Source organism: Ambystoma mexicanum, chromosome 7p (assembly GCF_040938575.1).
Source record: "Ambystoma mexicanum isolate Mex_15411 chromosome 7p, UKY_AmexF1_1, whole genome shotgun sequence".
NCBI lineage: Eukaryota > Metazoa > Chordata > Amphibia > Caudata > Ambystomatidae > Ambystoma > Ambystoma mexicanum.
In genome coordinates, this window is record NC_090939.1 from 432,396,793 (window position 1) to 432,421,097 (window position 24,305).

At 43.5% G+C, this 24,305-nt stretch overlaps 1 protein-coding gene across 2 annotated transcripts in view; it reads left to right on the forward strand.

Annotated features, from left to right (window-relative positions):
- The window catches only part of CADM2 (cell adhesion molecule 2), a 2,048,893-nt gene that overhangs the window by 1,505,146 nt on the left and 519,442 nt on the right, over positions 1-24,305 (forward strand). For both annotated transcript variants that reach the window (XM_069636448.1, XM_069636450.1), the window contains exon 5: positions 8,617-8,754. In XM_069636448.1, the coding sequence (XP_069492549.1) occupies positions 8,617-8,754 (138 nt within the window). The remainder of the gene's footprint in view (positions 1-8,616; positions 8,755-24,305) is intronic.

The following is a 24,305-nucleotide window of genomic DNA, read 5'->3' on the forward strand; positions in this document are numbered from 1 at the left end:
CCGACCATAGCACTATTACTAATACTAAACTCATATAAGCAATTATCTGTTCATCTCAACGTACCTTTCTTTACAATCAAGCTTGCTTCTAGATACACAATCTCGTGTCACTTGATTTGTTTCTCAAAACAACACATGTGTTGATTTCTCTAACACCTGCATGCAAAAATTACTAGTTTACATGGCCATTTCATTCAGAGATAAATATAAAGCAACTGCTAATATATGGAATCTGGAATTCAGCAATCTACAGGTATGTACAGACTTGACGTCCTGGTGGAACCATATCATTCCATGATCACACTCATTGAGGAGGTTGCCACTGTTGAAATCAAAAGAATTAACACCAAGCACCTGACGAAAACCTGGTCTAACAAGGACCTGCATTTAATCAAATTAAAGTTGAAAGAATGAAACAAAAGCAGTGGAGGAACTCACAATAGGGTAATTGCCTCAGAAAAGTGCATGCAGGCCAAATATAAAAGAGCCATTATGGAAGTTAAAGGTAATCTACTGACGCAGATGATGTCAACAGAAGCTAATTTCCTACAAGAGAAAGTAAACTCCTCACAAATAACCACAATTCTACCCTGCTTAAGTTATTTGTGCAAAAGGATGCAGGGACAATTAATTTCTACAATTAAGAATATCAGAGACAGCATTTCAGACCTGCCTATTGTTACAGAAATGTATACATATACAATAAATGATACTATAGGGCTTGCAGCAAATAATATATCTATATTATTAGGAATATTCCCAATTGTTAACATATATAGCCACTCAAACAATAACTGTTGCTCAAGCTAATGTGTTTAAAAGCTGACTTGCTTATTAAACCAAACATTAAATTAAAAAAAGTTGCATCAAAAAGTGCAATAGATTAACTGTGCCTCCAAGCAGTCATATCCCAACACAATATGCACATTCTGTAAATATTTGGAAGGTACATTGCAATCACCAAACTGTGCACCTCAAGTTACCAAGACCACACACATCAAAATGATATACAATAAAAAAAACTGCCTAGGGTTCACATCAAGGCTTGATTGGACCATAAACACATTTTAGACCAACTAGTTTTGGTGTTAGCCCAAGTATCAGTGTAGAGGAGCAGGTAGGTGCTTTCCCACCAGTCCCCACCCCTCCCCACTGTCCTATTGGAACAGTCGAAGAAGAGCTATAGATGGGACCCCTGTATCGTTCCTATACCTCATCGAGTGTATGAGAGACGTTATGCACTCCGACAGCCATACAAAATATACCCTCACACTGAAAGAAAGCTACATGGAAGGAATTTGCCTTCCAATATGTCGGAATGCATCAGTGAATATTGTGGATGGACGTTAAGTGAAATCTGACGAGGATGAAGCGATGTCACGCAGAAGATGTATGAACCTATATTGAAATGATATGAAAGTAATCAGTAACAATGGGGGTCATTACAAAGTTGGAGGTAAGGGATTACCGGCACCAGTAAGGGTGCTGATGCTGGTAATCCCTTACCTCCGTATTCTGAGTTCTGCTTTTAGCAGGAGTTAAGTACGGGACCCGCAATGGTACCTCGGAGGTAATTACGGTACCGTAATTTACGCTGCCGTAATTACCTCCTTCCCCATTCCCATTGAGCCCTATGGGGCAGTAATGGGAATGGGGAAGGGCAAAAGGTGAATGGGGAATTACCGTTCCCTCCAACCCTGGAATGGACCGGTAATTACTCCATTCACCATGCCGGATTTGGGACGGTTTCGGAGGCAACCATGGAGCTAATTACTCCATGGTTAGCTCCAAACCCGGAATGAGGCCCAATGTAAATGAAGCATTAAGAGTAACAGGAACCTATAACTAAAGTTATCATGGATCTAATGTAAATGACGCAACCTACTGACCAATAACTGTAAATACACAGTAACGCAAGGTAGAAAGACAATGGGCCTCATTATAAGTTTGCTGGTCCGGGAACTATGGTACCGGTAAGCTTGCCGGTACCATAGTTCCCGGACTGTCAAACTACGATTTGTGCTTGCGGAGCCTTTCTGTCCGCCAGGTCTGACTTGGCGGGCAAAGCGGCACCCGCGAGCACAGCATTTCAGATGCACCGGCACAATTCTGATTGGTGCCGGTTCATCTGACCTCCCCATTCCCATTTATCCCTATGGGGCTCAAATGGGAATGGGGAGCATGTTTTCCCGGGGCCCGCAAATGGGCAAATTCCGGGTCCAGTGGGGCCAGAATGCCCCTGTAATTGCCCATTCGTGGGTGCTGGAAAGTTTTAGAAGATTGGTGGCAGCCTTTCAGTTTTACCAGCAAGGCTACCGCCAAACTTATAATGAGGCCCAATGTATAGAAGCTAGCTATAGAGCAATATATAACATTGCAAGGACAACCATATTAGGAAAATGTCCGATAGTTCACGTTGAATGTAACCAAGCTACCTCAGAAACAGGCCAAAGCTGTAAGAATCAGGAGACATGGAAAGACAGCCCTGTGAGCAGACCTGACAATGAGTGGTCCCTATTTTGGGGGATAGGAGCAAAGCACAAAGGGTGTACATGGATAAGCTCTGAATGTGGAACATTCTTTATAGATGGAAGAAGACGAAAATATCTGTGAGAGCCAAACTGCTGTTCTATTAAAAGCATAAAAAGTTCATATGAGATAGAGTGAGCAAGTCTCTAGCAGCCACGAGGAGCAATAGCACCTTGCATAATTAAATCACAGAGCAATAAATGGAAGGCTGGAATTGACAAATTATTGTTCCACTCACACTTCACTCAGAGGTTGAAAACAAAGACTATTCATTAGAGACCTAAACTAAGATAGTGGTGGGTTCATACGCCATTGAATGTTCCAAAACAGTGAGCAGCAACAAGGTCAACTACAGACAGAAGACTGTGGCTGATGGCCTACCGATGACAGATGATGGACTAATTGGGAAAATGGGGAGTAGTCTGACGGGATTCAAACACCTAGGTTTTGTTTCACATATGTGCTGCTAAGGAGCTAAAAGTCCAAGGTTGGGATAAAATGTCAAACAATCAGTGGGGTTGTGGGACAACCTAACATACAAAATTGCAGGAGCCAATCCACTGATGTTTTGTTTGTTATAATCAGTACTATATGTGTTTAGAGGTAGTTCAACGCATGTCCTACAGAAAAGGGGTAGCCAATGAAGCACTGATTCTACCAGTAGATATGTTCCCTTCACCAATCCCTTCCCTCGATAAGTTTTGTATTTTGCCACATAAAATGACATCATAAATGACGCATATTGAGGTATAAAACCTATATGTAATAAAGCTGCTATGTGAGTTTGCATGCATAAGTCCGATGTTTGTCAGGTCTCCCTACTTTATTAAACTGAGAATAAAGTAGTACTTTGACATACTCTTTGAGTCTGTCCGATTATTCGATTTAAGATCTATTATTTTAATTCCATCTAGCACAAAATATGCTTCAAAGTGCTAGGGCAAAGCTGAGTTAGTCAGGGTCAATCTAATCATTGCACCTAATCAAAAACACAAATAATATACACGATATATCATGTGAAAATTATGTGCACAGTCAACGTGCAGTAACTGCGCTATTAAGACTAAAGAGAACACATATACTGATATGATCATAATGTGACACATTAATATAGCATTCAGGGCCGGATTAACAGAAGTGTTTTATAATGGTGCAATCCCTTTGGAAAACACTGTTTGAATCAGGCCCTAAGTTCTTATCAAACATAAGCCTTTGTCAAAAAGGCTGTCTCACATAATTACATGGCATTGCTCTCTCGTTGTTAGAAACAGATTCAATAAATGTAATGGGCCAAGTACAAAAAAGAAAAAGAAAATACAAAGCAAACAATGCCCTCACAGTCTCTCACCATTACAAAATCATCTCCATTGTGTGTCTTTTAATTGTGCTCTGCACCTACCAGAGGTTTGAATCACTCTGGGGTCATACCCAAAGCAGGTAAGCGTCCACGTACCAGGGAGGTAACCTGTCTCATGTTGTAGTGTTCAAGCTGCAAATTATAAACGTATAAGCACTTCAGTGCCTTGTGTATCTTATAATGCACTTCAACAGATGGAGTATAATCTGTACAGTATGGCTTACCCTGGTACAAGAAAAACACAATGGGCCTCATCATGAGGTGGGCGGTAAGGGATTACCGGCACCGGTAATGGTACCGGTGCCGGTAATCCCTTACCGCCCTACTACGAGTCCCCTTTGCAGGTCCTTCCTTAACGCCTATTTTTTTCAGGCGTTAAGGACGGGTCCCGCAAAGGGACTCCAGAGCTAAAAACGGTACCGTTATTAGCGCCTTCCCCATTCCCATTGAGCCCTATGGGGGCTCGAATGGGAATGGGGAAGGGCCCTGGTGAATGGGGAATTACCGGTCCTGCCAACCTTGGAATGGACCGGTAATTGCTCCATTCACCACGGCGGAGTCGGAACGAGTTTGGAGGCAGCCATGGCGCTAATAGCGCCATGGCTACCTACAACCTCGTAATGAGGCCCAATTTCACTCTGGGAAAATAGACCGAAGCCAGTGGCCAGAGTCCACGCAACATTGCAGTAAACAACTTCAGCATTGGATACATTTTGTAACACTGGGAACTATGGGATATAAGCTTAGGTAGAATGATGTGGGTGCCATCTTTGAAGTACTGGCTGAACATACCAGGAGTGTGAGCATGAATTGAAAGGCACACAACTGTAGCACTGTTTCATCTCGTAAATCATCTCATTATAAAGATACAGAAATTAGCAGGAGCCTGACTCCAGAAAAGTATATCACTAACGTTGATAATACAGCAGTGTCAAACATAGCGTCAAACAAATCTGAAGCTAAATATGGCTCTGGCAATGTCCCCATATATTAGACCCTCACAGACATTCTAAAGGTCAGAGCTTATGTACCTCAAATACTTGTTGATTACAGAGACATTATAGACCAATTGATGCCTCAAACTGCTTAGGCGATCTGTGTTACTCATGGTTAATCCCGTCTTGCATGGAAGCATTCCTGCATGTAATCAAGCCTATTATAAACACTGCCTTTAGAACAGCATATATCACAGACCACATGAAACAAGTTTGGGTCACTCCTTTGCTTAAAAATATATCCTTAGATCACAAAAATTACTCTGATTATAGGTTCATTTTAAATGTTGCCTTTCTACTTCAAATATTGGATAAAGCTGCTATCTACAATGTCAAGTCCATTTATAAATTGAGATGTTGCTTGCTGCCCAGCTTTCAGCCTTTTGGCTATATCAGAGTCCCTAAATGATCTTAGTGGATCTTAAGGAGACCCTCCTGAAGATCTCTGTCAAAATCCATTTAGATGTGCTGATGTTGTTGGGCATATCTGCACCCATTAAAACATTAGACCATGTCATTTTATTAAATAGTCTGAGAGATGTGGCTGCAGTCTCCGACCCTTTCAAAGCCATCTCCAAAATATACAAAGCTAATATAATCCAGGCCAAAGCCTCATCATTCAACTCAAGGATCAATGATGCCGAATCGGGTCCAACGAAATCTTCACCATCTTCAGAAAGTTGGAAAAACCTTTGACTCCCCCCCGCCACTCTCCTTAAGGATGAAAGTTGGTGTAATATCATTCCGTCCGCTATGCTAGACAAACTGAATACTCTGCAAACCAAAATCTGGGGACATTAAAAAGCCCTTAGCCACCTCATAACCAACATGCAGTCTAACGTGCCTACGGACACCAAGTCAAACTCCTCCGCACCTTTTAACTTTAAAGATATGACTGAATCAGAAGTTATCGCGCTGCTCAAATCCATCAAACCTTCTAATTGTAAGGGTGATGCCTGCCCTGCCCAACTTATCGAAGACTCGCCAAACATCCTCGCCCCATTCCTAACTGCTTTCATTAACACTTCCTTCCAGTCTGGCCACATCCCTACTGGACTCAAGGAAGCCTGGGTATGCCCGCTACTTAAAAAACCCTCCCTTGACCCAACAGTTCCAGGGAACTATAGGCTCATCACCACCGTCCCATTCCTACTAAAAATGTTGATCAAAGTAGCCTACCTGCAAATCCAGAAATTCTTGGAAGACAACTGTCTCCTCGGCCTGCGGCAGTCTGGCTTCCACCCACGACATGGCACTGAAACGGCCCTCCTAGACTTACAAAATCAAATGGACGATCTCACAGACTCAGGAAAACCTGTGCTCCTTTTGCTCCTTGATTTATCTGCGGCCTTTGACTTGGTAGATCATAACACTCTCTGCAGACATCTCGCTTCTGCTGCCAACTTTTCCCCCAAAGCTTGTGCCTGGATCACATCCTTTCTTCAAGAAAGTGCCATGAAAGTCTTCTCTAACTCAGCCTGTGCCACCCCTAGCCACATCAAATGTGGAGCCGCTCAAGGCTCTTGCATTGCGCCAACTCTCTACAACCTCTTCACAAGGCCTCTGTTCAGCAACCTCGATTCCTTGTGCATCTCGTACACTATGTGGATGACACGCAGGTGCTGATCCTACTCACTGGCAACTACGAGGAAGATATGATCACTCTCACCAACATATACTCTACTATCCAGTCCTGGATGGCAGAAAATTGGTTATGCCTCAATAGTGAGAAAACTGAACAACTATTAATCAGCTCACCCACTACCGTGGGCAATCTTGATCAGCAGTACCTGTCCTTCACTATCGACAATATTCCCATCAAGGTTTCCAACAATGACAAGTCACTTGGAGTTTACCTAGAGTCTGATCTGACCATGGACAGGCAGGTTAATGCCATCGCCTCCTCATCAGCCTACTACTCCAAAGTTCTTAACGCAGCTAGACCCTTCTTATTGCACCAGAGCTGCCTTACCATCGCTAGGGCAATTATTGGATCAAGGCTTGACTATTGCAATGCCCTCCTCGTAGGCACCTCTTGTAAAAACCTGGCTAAGCTCCAAATGTTTCAGAACAACGCCCTTAGGGCCGCCACAGGAACATCGAGGAAAGACCACATTTCGGAGGTAAGAAGGCAGGCCGATTAGCTTCCTGTTAGAGAGAGAATTGTTTTTAAAAACCTCTCCCTCACGCATAAAGGCCTCCATGATCTTGCAGCTCCCTACCTTGCCCAAAGAATCACTAAACATAGTTCCACGAGACCTTTGAGAAAGGGTTACTCTAACAGGATTCTCACCCCCAAGACATGGAAAGTCCGCACCGGTGGCTCTAGCTTTCCCACGATGGCTGCTTCCCATTGGAATGCCCTTCCAACACACCTAAGAATGATAGAGACCCACCAAGCATTCCACAAAGCAATCACAACTAAGATTTTTGTTTAACTTGTATAAAGTCCCCTATAACTGTTGTAAGAAGGACTGCTATGCAAAATCTATTATAAATTCTTCTATGTCAAATTTACTGATGTATGTAACTGCTGACCTCCCTTGTCATCAATGAAGTCATATACCATTAATGTACTTGTACCCGAGAGACCACCCTGGTCACATGTTACCACTAAATCAAAATTCGTACAAATCTCATGTAACAGCGCCTCAATGCCTCTGGGCTGTAAGTGCGCTATACAAATGAAAATAAATAAATCTATTGACTTAGTTAGTTCCTACCTTGATACAAGGACCTCCAGAATTAAGGACACATGACTGTACATCTGAAACAGAAATTCTGGATAAGAGGTCCTCCAGAATTAAGGACAAATGCAGACATTTGAATTGTAATTCCACAATGTATGCATTGTTTTACTCTCTACAGTCATACCTGTATTCTGTCATCGTACATCTAGAGAATTTAAATCGATTTATAAAGTGATGTATATTTAGTATGTTCAAATGCACTGCAGACCCACATTACATTTCACAAGGGAATAATATGTACATGAATAATTTAAGGCCATCATAGTATGTGCGTGTGTGTGTATATTTACTTGTAGTTGATTTATAAAGTACCAATGATGAGCACAATCCCTGTGGGGTACCACAATCCAAAGGTATAGGGAGGGGGAGGAGAAATGGCCTTCACAGCCCTTTAACAATCAGGCCAGGTACGTGTTAGAGGAATTTAGGACGGCTGCACGTGCAGAATGGAACCACTAAAGGGCGCAATGTAGCAAGTTAGTTATCCAGCAAGACAGACCCAACAAAAAGTTCAATAACAAGTAACCAGACACAGCATAGTAAAAAGACAGGCCAGGTGCAAGGGTTCCTTCCCCAGAGTCTGATATCCAACCAATGAAAGTGCATAAGAGGACAGGTACAGAGCTTAGGGAAGTAGAAACCGGGTGGGACCGGAATGTGAATGAGACTAGGCACCAGTGCATCATGCTGACAAGGGAATAGTAAGTGCAGGCAACGCCAGGAAAGACTCAAGTGACCAGCAGCGGTAGAAGGAGAGTACCATAAAGGGAAACTTGACCATATACTTATCATATGCAATGTTGAAATCGTTATTGTTATTTAAAAAAAGAAAAATCCTGCTGTTAAAATGTAAAAGTGTCATTGCAATGTTTTGCAGATAAGCAAAAATCCTTTCAATTAAATCAGTGCAACTGGATCCCTTAGCCATTAAACATTCGATTAAAATTAAATACAATAAATAGAATGCGTGTTTTTGTTTTGTCAGGCGTTCCTGCACAGCCTCAAATCAGTGGATTTAAATCACCAATCTTGGAAGGAGACTTGATTCAGCTGACATGCAGGACAAATGGGAGCAAGCCAGCGGCTGAACTACGGTGGTTCAAGAATGACCAGGAAATAAGAGGTAAACTTTGTTACAGTGACACAATCACATCCAGCATAGCTGAGCCGTCATAATGTTTTAGCAATAGCTATACCATGTAGATGATGTATCTATGTTGAACTTTCATTTTAAAATCCTTTTGTCCTCTTCACAATTATTAAGTGTTTTTCATTTAGTCTAAAAGTCGGTTGATTTAACTGTTGGCACATATAAGCATTGCAATGTGGCCAAAAACAATGCAACAGAAAAATGAGAGAAGAGAAAGGGTTTTGAGAAGCAGTCCTTATCCATCACCTCAGTCCTGCATCATATGCCTTTTACTTCATCAACGTCCATCCTTCTCCTTTGAATTAGTCCTCCTTTATTATAGACCTCTTTCCTCCTTTGTCACATTCCTTTTTTATCACATTGTTACTGCCTCATCAAAGCAGTTCTCCTCCATTACACCTCTTAATTGCATTCCTACCTTCTTCTTCATTGCAGTCTTCTTCCATCATATTTCTTCTCCTTAATCATCAGTCTTCTCCTTCATCCCAGTTCTATGTTTTCCTCAGCCCCATTCATCATTATACTTTTCGTAGTACTTCTACTTTATCAGTCCCCTTTCACAGTACTTCTCCTTCATAGGTCGTTTGGCACTGTACTTCTCCTTTGTCAGATACCATGACCTCCCCTAGTCCTCCTCCTTCATCACAGTAATTCTTCTTCATCAGTTCCTCATCATAGCCCTTTAACTACATCAGTCATTTATCACAGTCATTCTCCTTCTTCACTTTCCTTGTTTATCACTGTAATCATATTTTGTCACAGTCCTTTAGCACAGTCACTCATGACAGTGCTTTTCTTTCATTGCATTCCTTTATGACAGTCCTCCATCATAGTCATATTTCATCACAGTCCTGATTCATGTTCTCCTTTGTTAGAGTTCTCCTTTTTCAACTTTCTTCTCCTTCATCAAAGACCTTCTCCTTCTTCACTGGCATTCTCCTCCATGCTAGTACTTCTAATTCAGCACAGTAGTTATTTGTCACAGTGCTTCATCACAGAGCATATTCTTCATTACAGACATTGTCCTATATTGCAGTCCTTTGTTGTCATGGTCCTTCTTTCTTTTCTTCTTTGTCACAGTATTCCTTTGTCATACTCCCTTTCCTTCCTAGCTGTTCTCTTTCATTGCAGTCTTTTCTTTCATTGCAGTGCTTCATCATAGTCTTTCTTCTACACCAATCATGTGTTACAGTCCCTTACTGTTGTCAAGGATAATCTCCTTCATTACCGTCCTTCTTCTTCGCAATCCCCCTTCCTCATAGTCCTTGTCCTTTGTCAACATCCTTTATCAAATAGGTTCTCCTTCATAATTGCCTTTTTCATCATAAGGCAAATTTTATTTTGCCACCAGACCTCTCCTTCATTACAATCATTCTCATTCACAGGCCTTCTCTTTTGTCAATGTGCTTTCCCCATGTCAATGTCCTTCTTCTTCATCACACCCCTCCACTTTCATCATGGTCCTTCGACACATTCATTGTCCTTTGACACACTCCATCATCACATTCCTTTTTCTTGGCCACAATCCTTAATCACAGTACTTCTTCATTATAGACATTTGTTCTTCATCACAGTCCTCCTCTTTTGTTACAGTCCAGCATCACTGTCCTTCTCCATCTTCTTGATACACAAGGGAGAATCCCCTGGATGAACCATTCCAATTTTGTAATTCAATATAGCCTAGTCCCAATGAGTACTCTGCTTATCTAAATAAATTTAGACTGAATCCATTAGACAGCACACTCAATAAAAAAAGAAAAATAATTATTTATTTATTAGGTCTTAAGGTCCTATAATGGAAAACATATAAGAAACAAATCTCAAAACATATTATGTGTATGAAAATATTATTTGCAGATAAAACACATACTTTTATATGTACTCAATTCTACAAACAGTAGATCCCTGCTGGGGACCTAGCCAACCAGGGCTAATCTTGCATTTTAACAAATTGATAATGTAAATTAATACACATATACAAATCCAAAAGAACAAATCATGTTTGTTATAGATCAGTCACAGAGATATTATAAGAACATGAGTCTACTTCATCAGTCCGTAATGTTAACACTAAACTGCTGACCCTCTATAGCTACTACATAATAAGATCGATATATGCCAATACTCCCATCCAACATATATGTTCCAAATAACCAGACTGATTGGGCACCTTCCTTAATCCATCCCAAAATGTCTCCTTTTCTGCGCTAGCAGATTCACTAACACTTGTAGTTGGTGACTCCAAAAGGGTTCCAAAGCCCGAAGCTCAGAACATGCTTTTATTTTTACCCTGGATAGCTGCAGGACCTACATACAAGAATCAAGCATCAAGCCTAAAATATATGTCAATGTGGCTTGGTATTCTGGGTAATTTGATCAGTGGTAGGACTCACCCTAGCCACTAGGAGCAGGGTCCTTTTTGGAGTTCCCTTCAACAATGATAACTGGTTTCAAAGGAAGGTATTTTTAGCAGTAGTCATTGGTGCATGCTGAATGCCTCTACACCATATATAAGCATCAAGAACCTCTACACCGACCCCATTTTATTATGCCCAGGTAGTCATTGTGGGCAACTAGCTCTAAATATGTACCATTTATATTTAAAGGACATTTAGCTGGGCTGAACAAGATTGTCTTTGTTTTGCCCTTGGTAATGTCCTGGCTCATGTGAATGCCGTAATGAAAAAAGAAGTCCAGACATATTTGCATTCATTTGACTGTAAAATTGGGTATCGTGGGGTTGGCTACAAATAGCAGGAGTAGAACTTCTTGTCCTACCAACCTGACACCAGAACCACCTCTTAATCATTATGGAACAAGCTAAATCGGGTTGCAGTCTGTCCACTTCCGTGATTGACACCCCTTCCTATATACATTTCGAAAATGCAGGTTTCAGATCCACACATCTCTTTCCCTTCATCTCACGGCGGCGTGGGGGCTGATTGTGTGGAAATATTGCACGAGGCGGCTATGAAATAATTAAAGGCTAGATGGAGAAGTACTTTTTGAGAATGTTGTTCTGTCATGCTGAAACAAACAACACACATCATATACGTCTTTGTGTGGCATTACTACACTTTGCAATTGCGGTGGGAGGTCTTACTTGCTTGGATGGTTTCGGGTATGCATGTAACTTAAGCTCTGCCATTAAGTGTGAAATTTGCAGGAAGGGACGTAGTGGAGCATCTGCCTCAGTTGTTCCAGAAGTACATGGTATGGCTAAAAAATGTCTTAGACTTAAATGGTAATAAGGTCATCCCATTATAGGATCTTCTTTTGATTGGTTATACCTAGCATGTTTACATGAATGTTGATAGGCTCTTTGCTGGGCATGACTTCTACACTGCTGCGCGGTCTTGGTACAGAAAAATATGATCTTTCAGCAAATAAATGTTATCTAACTATGTATGCCTTCCTACACAGGTCTCATATATCATGTATATCTGTATTCTATTTCAGAGTGATGTCATACAGGTTGGCCCTATGCATATGAATTGTTATGGGTTACACATTTCTGTGCTGTTATACATTGTTTAGCAGGCCTTGTCAGCTACAGGGGCATGTTTCCAGTAAAGGGGAATAGCTCACCTGATAATAGTTATGTGATACCCGCTCTTCAGCGTCCATGCTCTTTTTTGGTGGGCCTTTCCTTTATGGAGCCATTACAAAATGGAAAAAAAAAAATCAGAAACAGAAATGACTGTCATTGCCATGGTGTTTTCCACTTGTGTCAATTATTTCAACTGGTATAAAAAAAGAAAATGTCCTAGTTTTGGCAAAATCACTTCCAGCCCTCTCACTGATTGTCAGTCAGAAGACAGATGGGAAACATGATGCCTGTCTGCCTAGCCAAAGAGTAAAGGGATCTGATAGCACAGCTAGTCGAGGGCTCCTTTGACATCTGTGCAGAGCCTTCTGATGCCGACAGGGCTGAACTCATCCTTCGGAGGTCGATAAATAAGCACCATACACTGTGGGTAATAATAAGCAGTGCTCAGATGCCCAGGGGTTTGTAGCGCTATATAAATGCTAAATTATTATTATATGAACCTTCACTGTTTTGTTCTTTGATCTTCAAATGACAGTATAGTGGAGTATATTGCTTTATCAATGGGGCAGATGTTGGCCAATGGCCAAGGACAGAGTTTGGCTAATGGCCAAGGCACCATTTCTGGTGGTAGACTGCATCACCTCGACCGTCCCCTCCTCACAAATCTGCTTAGATGATACCAACACGATGCACATCTTAATCTGGGCAGTGTTTCCCCCACCTTCTAAGGCAGCTTGCTATACAGCTCTGATGTTGGATAGGTGAAGTCCACTTTTACAGATGTGGACCCGTGCAAGTGTGCTCTTCCTTTTCAGGGAGCAGGGTCGCAAAGTTGCTTCTACCAAAGAATTGTTACTCTGCACAGCACGCCACTGGCTCCAACTGCCCTGGCTGAAAGAGTGTAGTTTACTTTGGGATGGTGGTGTTCACTGCCATCCCACTGCAAAGCTCTCCCCTATTCCACAGTGAAGATCCTTAGATATACATGAATGTCCCTAATGTAATTCACGTTGTCTTTTATATGTGTGACTTTGTGTGTTGTACTGTATGAGTTTATTTTTAAATAGATTCTACCCTCAGTTTAATACAAAAGTGACATGTTAAAACAATATACTGCAGATATAAATCAATACGTCAAGTCTGATATAGCAACAGGATATTATCATTCAATTAACTAATTTCCTTAAACCTGTCATACTATAAAACAATATAATCTTATTTGTAGGACATTGCAAAACTCTCTATTTTATGAAGACTGATTTTTATGGCAAAACATTAGAATCAACTGATTTGTTCAGATTATGCAGTGCATTTATAAAAACGGCCTCATAGACATTTTATTTAGGTTACATTATTTCAGCAGCACTGGGGTTTATACTGGTAACTAAAGCTGACATCTGCTGTATTTTCATTTCTCTGACGGGGACGCAAAGGATGTATGTGATCTCAGTAGAGCATACCTCTATTAAAATTCATTTTAGACCTTCATTATAACACATCAGTGTGACAAGGTGGCTGTTTTTTGCTGAAATAAACACAACTCAGCAAGAAATATAAATAGTCGTGCAAAGCAGACACTTCAACTAGTACTTCGAAAAGACATTTATGACATATTGTATATACTTTTATCTTTGATGAGAGTATTTTCATCCCTTTAAAATACTTTAAAGCCAAATTGATGAAATGTCAGTCTTGTTATAAACTCCTTTAAAATAAAATAAAAAGTTAAAGGCGTTTTTGGATTTCACTTTTTATATTTAGACATTTGTTATGACAGAAACAGTACTAAGATTCCATAGAATCAGGCCACTGGCTATGGAAGCCAGAATCAGTATTTACATATAGAATAACACTTTGTATTGTTTATTTCAATGACTCATTAGTAGAATTATTTGTATTTGTGTTAATTTGTCGAACAGGGAGGTCAATTCCGATCAGACATGACTTACAGTGAGACATTTAAAGATGGCAGACACCTTCCCTGTGAAGGCGAGCGTCCCCCAGATAGCACGATCCTCCCCACTATGAGAGACAATAATGGACTCTCCCAAGATGGGAATAAGGATAAGACAAAGTGCGGGTGAGCTTAAATGGGAGTTTATCAATCAGAATAGGGCATGCAAAGGACTCTGCAAACTCTGAGAGCGCTCTGTCTGACAATAGCAAAGACAGGCGTATATATTTACAAAAAAGCGTCATAAGAACCTACATGCTATAGGGGGCACAAGTTTGTGAGGATTGGGTGGTGACGACTAACTATAGGTGCTGCTGCAATGTGGTTTGCCGTGGTCGGTGGACGTCACTGGTTACCCTCGTGGGCTGGGCTGGGCCGGGCAGGTCAGCTGGGCTCGTCCGGACAGTGTTGTTGTGCCAGCCGTGACCAGTGTCAGTGATGAATGTCTTTCCTGACTTTCTGCCCTAAGGCCACGCACACCACAGTCATTCAACATTGCAATATTATCTTCCCCGATAAATCTTCCAATAGGTTATTCTACAGGTTAATGCAACACAGGAGGAATGCACCTAGAGTGAGGTCTTTTGGTGATACATCAATACATGGTTACCATCATCCTGTTGACCGGGTATCATAGGTCGTGAGGTTGGGCCTCAGGGCACGGGACGGGCTGTCCGAGTTATCATGTCTCGTTAGAAGTCATTATGAATGTGTTCCTGTAGTGTTGCTATAATATTGGGTGTCCTAATTTTACAGGAGCCATTAACCTAGGGTGAGCCGGTGGGTCGTGGAGCCTAAGAAAGGGCACGTGGCCTTGGGTGCTGCGGGGGAATGTGAATGTTTGAAGCGGCTCCAGCCGAATTGGGGGAGGTGGAGCAGGGCAGCACAGGCCTCTGCTTTTTAGTCTGGCAGGCTTCAATGGGAGGAAGGGTGAATGGCCTTGCATATGCTCACAGAGGTATTTTCCTTGTGTGTTGCAGATTTAAGTGGAAGAGTCATAAACATTCACATAATATACACTACTCATTGAATCTTTTCAAAGCTTATGTCATTGACATTGTTAGTGCCTTTCACATGGCCATTTCAAACGCGTTACCTATATGCTAAGTATTTAACAACCACAACATTTTGTTACATTTCTATACATGTGCGGTAAGCGAGGTAGTAGTGAGGTTGGTGGAGTACGCAGGAACAACCCGCTAATAAGACTGATGGCAGTGACACATAGTGAGCTTGGATGTACATATGGTGCATTTTCTTGCACCACTTACATGAGCTCCCAATAGGGTTGTGTTTGTCTTCCTTTGCACTGTAGCAGCATTAGTTCAGTTATGGCATGGGACCTTGGGGTGCAGTCTTCTCGGCGAAACACATAACATGAAAACCCCCGGGACACTTTTACTATTTGCGCATAGCTACGGGGGTTTGGGTACTTCATCCCGAATGTCATATAAGCGCACATTCTGCCATCTTCATGGAGGTTACAGGTCTTTAGTCAGAAAGGTCATGGAGAGAAATGTTTCATCACAGGTGGTTTGCTCATTAGTATTTGGGGACTCTGCTTTTGTCAGGGGACCATTTTACAGTTCATTTCCACCCTGCTGGCCGGGTCATACTGGGAACAGCGATACACTGCGGAAGGTGAAATGTTACAGTGTTGGTATCTAACACTAGCTCATGTCCGTCTGTTCGTGGGAACGGGCACTCAGCGGATCTGCCAGAGAGCTGCGGCCACGGGGATAAGTGAGACTCTCCAAGGGTGGGGGCCACACTGTGGTGCACAGGGCTCAAACCATCTTTATTTCACAAAATGGTTTCCAGGGCCTAGCTAAATACAGCATGTTTGGTCAATGTCTTCAGCCAGTGGCCCACCCACCTCCTGGGCCTGGTGGCAGGGGAACCCCTGACGAGCCATGGACTTCACAGGGGGGAGAAGATGCAGGGGAGGGGGGGTCTCTTGGACCAATCCTCCGATACATTTCCCCCCTTTCGTTACTTAAGTAACAAATACTTTAAATCCTCCAACCTCTTGCACTCTTCCTCTTCAATTACAGCGTCATCCCATGCAGGGGTGCCTTTTATGGGCATCCATGACCTACACACTCCTCGTAGGCTTTCTCCTCTCCTAGCATATTCATCTGGGGTGCAGGTCAGATATATCCAACCACTGTCCCCTTCTAAATCCACCCACACCTCCTCATACCATTCAAGTATACGGGGCTCTTCAATTGTAGTGTGCCATAGCCTATCTACTATATCCCTGCTGTGGTATATGGGCACCATCTGGAATCTTGGCGTGTTATCTGTTCCTGTTTGTACCTGTACTTCCTGCATGTTTTGTATCGTACCGCGGGCGTTGCCCATTGTCACCATCATCATTGCACCATTTGGTGCGGCGTTAGCACAACATCGAAGACCCACCTGGCACATGCAAAAAATAAAAAGGAGGAACACTACTGCCGGCATCAAAATTTAACAGTCATTCCCAGCCATGATGGGACCCAGGAGAAGATGTTGTTGAACCATGTGCTTTCTTCTGCTCCACCTTCCATTTTCATTCTTTCTCCTAGGTTATGTACTGCTTCGATCACATGGGACAAGGAACCATTATCCGCGTCTTCGGAAGGTACGAAAGTGCAGCAGGCACTTCCAATTTTTTGGCAAACACCTCCGTCCATTGCTGTCAACAGGTCCAAGACATACCTATTTTGCATGGTCATTAGCCGCAGTGCTCGCAGTTCCACCTTTATTACGTTAAACCCTTCTTCAGTGTCATTCGCCAGCTGGATCAGCTCCCAGCGTGTGATTTGGAGCCACTTTGCATTTGCTCGTGCCTGGATGCTAAGGATCAGTGAGGCAAAGAAAGTTTCTGCAGAGCTGAATAATCGATATCTATCCGGGATCTGTGCCAGCAGCTCTGATGATGCTTTTGATATGTAGTTCGATGATCGTTTGTTTCGTGACAGCACCTCCTCCTTGTTACCGGAAGACAGGACATATACTTGTGACCCTGCAGTTGGCTGGGCCTCATTCTTCTGAGGTCTTTCTCGCATTTTCTTGCTCCCCTCAATGTGGCTTTCCGGTATCACCATTAGTGCGGAGTGTAGGGTGGCCAATGAGCAGCTGCCACCCCAGGATTAAGGAGGTGCAGGTATGCCTGGTTGCCACATACCCAATAAGTGTCCATGAGGGCTGCTGTCCCCTTCCTCATGTCTGGGATGGTGAGGGTCTTGTTGCAATTTTTGTTCAATTTTGACATGTGCTCCTTCCAGACTGGTGTGCAAGTTTCTTCTATCCATTGCAGTTTCTCTGGTGCCACACCTCGCAGCGCTTCGGCTTTGCACATTATCTCTTCATCTTTCCACTTATTTTCTGAAAACAGTGTCCCTTGTATTATAAAAAAGGGTTCCTCCAAACATATCACTCCTACCGCCTTTAGATAACATGTCTTCTCATTCTGCAGCATTTTAAAAGTTACCTCATGTGCCTGGAAGGTGTTCTTAATCCTGCACAACGTGAGATGAAGGAGACACTGGGCATCGACAATAGGCAACTCTTTGGGCAGCAGTACTTTGGGTGTACCTGAAGCCTGGGGAATAAGGGAGCAGACATAACAGCTTTCATTTGTTGTTTGCTTAGCTGTTGCACTCATGTCCGCATACCATTTATTTGTCTGGTGGGGGTGTCGTGGATCTTCCATTTTGTCCAGCCCCAACCCGTAATACTCGTCATATTTTCTCTTTCCCACCTCCCCTTTCCTTCTGTTATTCCTAAGATATTTCCCCGCTTCATGGGCGAGGAACAGTGTGGGCCTCCCTTTCTCCTCTTCACCCCCCTTTCCCCAGTCATTGTATAATGCTTCATATCTCACTGTCATTTTTTCATTCTCTTTCTTCATACTATCTAGCAGTGTGTTTTCTGTTGCTGGAGTGGGCACGCTGGTGGGGGTGTTGTACAACCATGATATAACAGAGGGGTTATGATCATTTGAACTATGGGCATTGCGTTTTTTCCTGCAATCTTTCATTTGGCGAGATAGCAACATTGGGTGGTGTCGTGTAATAACCCCATACCAGTTTAGATCCGTTCCATACCAAAAAATCACCTTCTTTAGTATTTACTGTTGTTGTTTTATTTGTCACATTAATCCCGTTATTCCCTCCCCCCTCGTTCATCTCGATAGAGATGAACGCTATAAACCAATACGTAACCAGGCCAAACAGTATTGTAAAAAATAATGTAATGCATACAGACAATCCACACTTATACGAATATCTACATCTTTCAGCTAAAACTTCTCTATATCTAACAAATCTATCAGTTGCAGGCTGCCTGTTTGTTGCCATGGTAGTTCCTGTTTGAGATATAAAAGTGCATTAAGTGCGTGCATGTAAACATTTTTGTTGGCACTATTTGTGCCAGGAGGTCGTGGAAGGAAGATGGGTTGGGTAGGGGCGGGGGGAAGGTGGGAGATGTACAGAGAAGGGAGCAGATAATATACATATTTTTCACATCGTTATTTATACTTGAAAGTTGTTTTTTTTTTCATTTATCTCCATCGATAACCTGTAATATAATGTCTTTCGTTAACATTTTTATCTGTCAGTTACTCCTCCACTCACTTGTTCACGTTCACTCATCATTTTCATTATTTTTGTTTGCTGTTGTCTGTGCCTCCTCATCCACCTCTTCCTGTACACTATTATATGCCTTTCGCACATCCGTCAAATGTATCCAGTATTTGAGCCCCTTTACTTTTACAGCTGTAGGGGTACAAAATACCACTTCGTACGGTCCATGGAACCTTGGGGCATTCCACCAGCGCGCAAAGCTCCGGACATAAATGAACTCTCCTGGCATTAATTGTCCCTGTACTTCATGTTCTACATGGGACAATTTCGTGTTTCCTTCATCCCTTGTGAATGGTGGGGAGAGCTGTTTTGAGATTGCACGCGCTGCCCTAGTTAGCTTCTTCAGGTATTCTGTGAACTCATCTCCCAATATCGTGGCGCTTCTATGTGTGTCTGAGTGTTGGCGTAGTGGGGAATGTGCAGTGTGCATCCGTCTCCCTGTCACAATTTCGTGCGGGGACACAATTTAGACAATCTCCCTTTTAACAGTCCGTTCATCTTTTCAACAACGCCATTACTTTGAGGATGATAAATCGAGCACAATTTATGTTTTATTCCCAATAATGTGGTCACTTCTTTGAAGAGCTCGTTCACAAAGTGAGTGCCGTTGTCTGAGCGAATTACGTTGCAAATTCCCCAACGCGGGAACACTTCCCTTACTAGGAACTTTGCAGCGCTTTTAGCATCAGGTCGCGCACATGGGCCTGCTTCCACCCACCTCGAAAATGGGCACACAACTACTATCATGTAGCGTGCCCCATTACACCTTTCCCCCATATCCGCGTAATCAATGTGCAGTTCTCTGAAGGGCCCTATGGGTTTTGGAATTGTTCCCCTGAGGGTTCGCAGCGTCATTCCAGAGTTATATATCTGGCACATTGTGCACTCCATTGTCAATCTGGATATGTGCTCCTGGAGACAGGGCACAAACCAGTCTTCTTGTATCTCTGCTGCAATGTGTTGTTTGGTATTGTGCACTGGAAAGTGTAATTGCTGAAATGCTATCTCTAACAGTTTGATGGGCATTACTACTTTTCCTGAGTTATTTTGGCGCCATAATAGGTCTGTTGCCGATTGGCTGCACCCTCTGTTTTCCCACACCATCTTTTCATCACCACTGGCCCCTTCCTGCAGCTCTAGTATTTGTGATATGGGCATGGCATTGTATCCTTCTGGGAGTTCTTCGTTCGTCTTGTGCTGTAATATGTACTCACCTGTTCCACGTTTTTCAAAATATGAGGCTTCCTTGGCAGCAGCGTCCGCTGCCGCGTTCCCCAAAGACACAACGTCTGTGTTGGACGTATGTGCTTGGCACTTCGCTATTGCTACGACTGTTGGACCTTTTAGGGCCTCAATCAATTCTTTCAGTAGTTCAGCATGTTGCACTGGGGTCCCATCTGCCCTTCGAAACCCTCTCCGCCCCCACCTGGCTAGACCTCTATGTACTGTCATCGTCATGTAGGCTGAGTCTGTATATATTGTTACTGCACATCCTTTAGCTGCATGTAATGCTTCTATTAGGGCAATACGTTCTGCTGCTTGTGCTGAGAAATGTGATGGAAGGCGATACTGTACTAGTACTTCATACTCACCTTCCTCTAGCCTCATTACTGCCAGTCCCACATGTTTCTCTCCTGTGTCCATGTCAATCGATGCTGACCCATCCACAAAGTACACCTCCCCCTCACTCAGGGCATTTTCGCACACCACTGTGTCCTCCCCTGTTTCCCCTGTGTAAGTTGCACAATTGTGTTCTTGCATGTCTTCTAGTGTGCACGGTTCTGTGATGAATGTTGCCGGGTTTACTGTCCTGCACCGTACCACGTGAATATTGGCGCTGGACAATATTTCATAGGCAGTAGTTCGCTGTGTGGTCAGTGTACTTTTTGATCTTTCAAGTAGTGCAAATAATGAGTGTTCCACGAACAATGTGACAGGGCACCCCATTACTATTGTGGCACTTTTCTCAATGGCGAACGCGGCGGCGAGAGATTGCACGCACGCGAAGTGGCCTTGCATCACCGCATCCAATGTGCCACTATAGTAAGCCAATGGTTTGTGTCCTAGGGAAGTCTTTTGTGTCAGTACAGCTGTCATAACGGTTCCCTTACAATGTGAGAACAGGTAAAATTTGCGCTCATAATTAGGATTGGCGAGTACTGGCGCACTCGAAATCAGCTCTTTTAGTGACTTAAATGAGTCACTCATCTCTACTGACCACTCCATTTTCCTGTTCTCTTGTTGGGCCTCCTTGAGTGCTTGCAGTAATGGCTTGGTGTAGGCTGCGTAATCTAATATCCATGCTCTACAATAGTTACACATTCCTAAGAATTTCTGCATCTCCTTCACTGTTGTGGGTTCTCTCACTGACCTTATTGCTTCCACTCTGTCAGGGATTATTCTTTTCCCGTCTCTTGATATCAGCTGCCCCAGATACAGCACCTCTGTCTGACAGTATCGTAGGTAGCTTTCCCTTGTCCACCTTGTACCCTTTATTCGCCAGCAGCGTCAGAAGTGTTACTGAGTCTTTTCTGCACGTCTCTTCACTCTGTGCGCAGACGAGCAAATCGTCTACGTACTGAATGATCGTGCTTTCAACTGATAAATTACCCAGGTCTTCGTGTAGTATGCGGTTGAATATGCTTGGACTTTCACAGTATCCCTGAGGTAATCTGCAATGCTCGTATCTCTTTCCCCCTAATGTGAATGCTGTCAGGTATCTGCTTTCTTCTACCAAGGGTATGGAGAAGAATGCATTTTTCAAATCAACCACTGTGAAATGTGATGCCATTTTTGGGATGCTGCATAATATTGAAGCAGGGTTCGGAACTAAAGGGAACTCTTTCTGTATGACGTCATTTAGGGGGCATAAGTCCTGGATCATCCTCCAAGTGCCTCCCTTCACTTTTTTTATTGGGTAGATACAGGTGTTACATGGGGAGTTTGAAGGCACTATTATCCCCTGTGCTAACAATGCATTTATTGTCTCTTTTATCCCTTCCTCAGCTTCGCGGGACAATGGATATGGTTTCACTCGGGGCAAAATTGCCCCTTGTTTGAGCTTTATTACCACTGGTGTCACTCCATGCAACAACCCTACATCATGGGGGCCTGTTGTCCACAAATTGTTTGGCACCAGTCGCATGTCATCATCAAAAAAGGACGGTAGCATTCCCACCACTGCCATCAACTGGACGGGAATTTGTCTCGTCTGAATCAAAATGTCACAGGGCATTGCTATTTCCATTATTATTTCGCCATCATTTTCCGCATCAGAAAAGAGATCCTTATCAGATACGTCCCGTAGGGCAATATTAGCATTGATCCACAGTACAGTGTGCCATTCACACCCATCTATGTCCATCCCAATCACTGCAATCCTCTTTGCTGATACCTGGACGGCATGCAGATCTAAGGATACCACTGACTCTGGTGCTATATCTGGGCACACTATTGGGCGGAATATGAATTCTGCAGGTATTTTCCACTCCAACTTTTTTAGCTCGGGGACTACTTGGGCCAGCTTTTTTAAGCCTTCGATGAACATTCTCTCGTCCACTGGCATGCCACGTATTTCCGGTGCCGTTGTCCGAGCCTGCAGTACCAGCATTACGCGTAATGGGCATATTCCTGGTGTCGAGCACATTATCCCTCTTTCTGTAAATGATATTGTCATGTTAAGCTTGCTAAGAAGGTCCCTTCCGAGCAGGTTTATTGGCGATTGTTCATAATACAGTAAGGGTGTCTTCACCGTTTTACCCCCCACTGTCACATCCAAATCTTCTGTGTAAGGAACTTCAATTACAGCCCCAGAGAACCCCTGTGTCTCTAACTTTCGGTTAGATAACGGAAACCAGCCCTCCAAAATACATGATTTCTCCGCTCCCGAATCCACCATGAATTTGAACTGCTTGTCTCCTATCTGCGCCCCTACCAATGGTTCCTCCGCTGCATCGTAGGTTGTAGATAGAACAGGACACGCAAGTGTTCTCTGTGGGCTGTCCTATGCTGGTTGTCTCATTGTCCCCCACCTGGTTGAACACACTTCCTGAAACTACTGACACACCACTATAGGCGGCTGGTGCTGGGGCTCCATTTGCATTTGTTGCGAAAGGGTTGCCTGGGGCGTAGTGCATAGTGTCGTTGTTTTGTGGGTGATTCTGTTTTCTGTAGTGAAGCCCTTGCCTTTGCTCTGGGTACCCCTGCTCTTGTTCCCTTTGTTGTTGCCCCATTGGGAAGCCATATGGGCTTTCCGGGTGAGGGTGGCCATAGTGTTCTATCTCTGGAAATCCATTGGTTGTTCTACTCCTGCCCTCTCTGGAAAAGTGCCCCCACCTCCCACAGTTCCAACAGCTTCCCTGCGCACCTCTTGGACCTTGCCATCCACTTCCTCCCATTCCCCCGTACCCCTGTCCACCCCCTCTACGACCCCTGTACCCACCTCGTCCCCCTCAAGGGGCCCACTCTTGCCACTGCGGACCTCCACTCTGCTCCTGCTCGTGCCACTGCCGTTGCCCTGCTCCTGCCCAATTCGTTGCCATCCTCCCCTATGTTGCTACCAGCCCCTCCTCCTCCTCGTCTCCCTCCCTGCTGTGTGGGAGCGCGGCTACGGCTGCAGCGACCTTCACCAGCTTCGTTTGTACTAATTTTGCCTCGTCTGCCAATCTTTTCTGCGCTATTTCCTTTTCCCTCTCTTTTATTTGTTTACAGTGGTGAACTATTATGCTCTGTATTTCGGGCCATCCTTTTGCTTCAATACCTGCGATTTTGTCAAGTGCTTTTTGTACCTCTTTAGGGAGCCCCCTCTTTATTATGAAATAGAATAATGATGTTGATTTATACCAGGGCGTGCACGTTTCTGCTCTCCACATCTCTTGGACCCGAAAAATGTAATCCATAGCATCTTCCCCATCGTTCATTGTACATTGCATTACTGACTGCAAATGTGGGGTGTCTGGGAACATCTCTCTTAAGGCGTCCCACACCCTGGTACGTACTGTGTTAAAAGAGGCGCCATCATGGCGATCGCAGTCTAAAGTTACTCCCGGGAAGCCAGCCTTTACCCATACTTCAGCTTGATCCCCGACTGCTGATACTAGCAGACTCTTCACATCACCTATTGCTAGAGGTACCCCGGCTGTGTTTTTCTCGAATGCATATATCCACTTGCTTGCCCCTCCTGATAGCGGGGGCAATGATTTTAACAAATTGGCCTTATCCATCTGAGCCCAAGGTATGTAATTTGGCCTCCCTCCTCCCCTGTGTATTAGTGGGAGTTGTAACCTCCCCTTTGTTGTCGTATCTGCACTCACCTTCATTCCGTTTTTTCCTAGTGGTGCCATTTTCCCCAACCTATTCCTTAGTCGTCCTGCCCACTCTTCTTCCATGG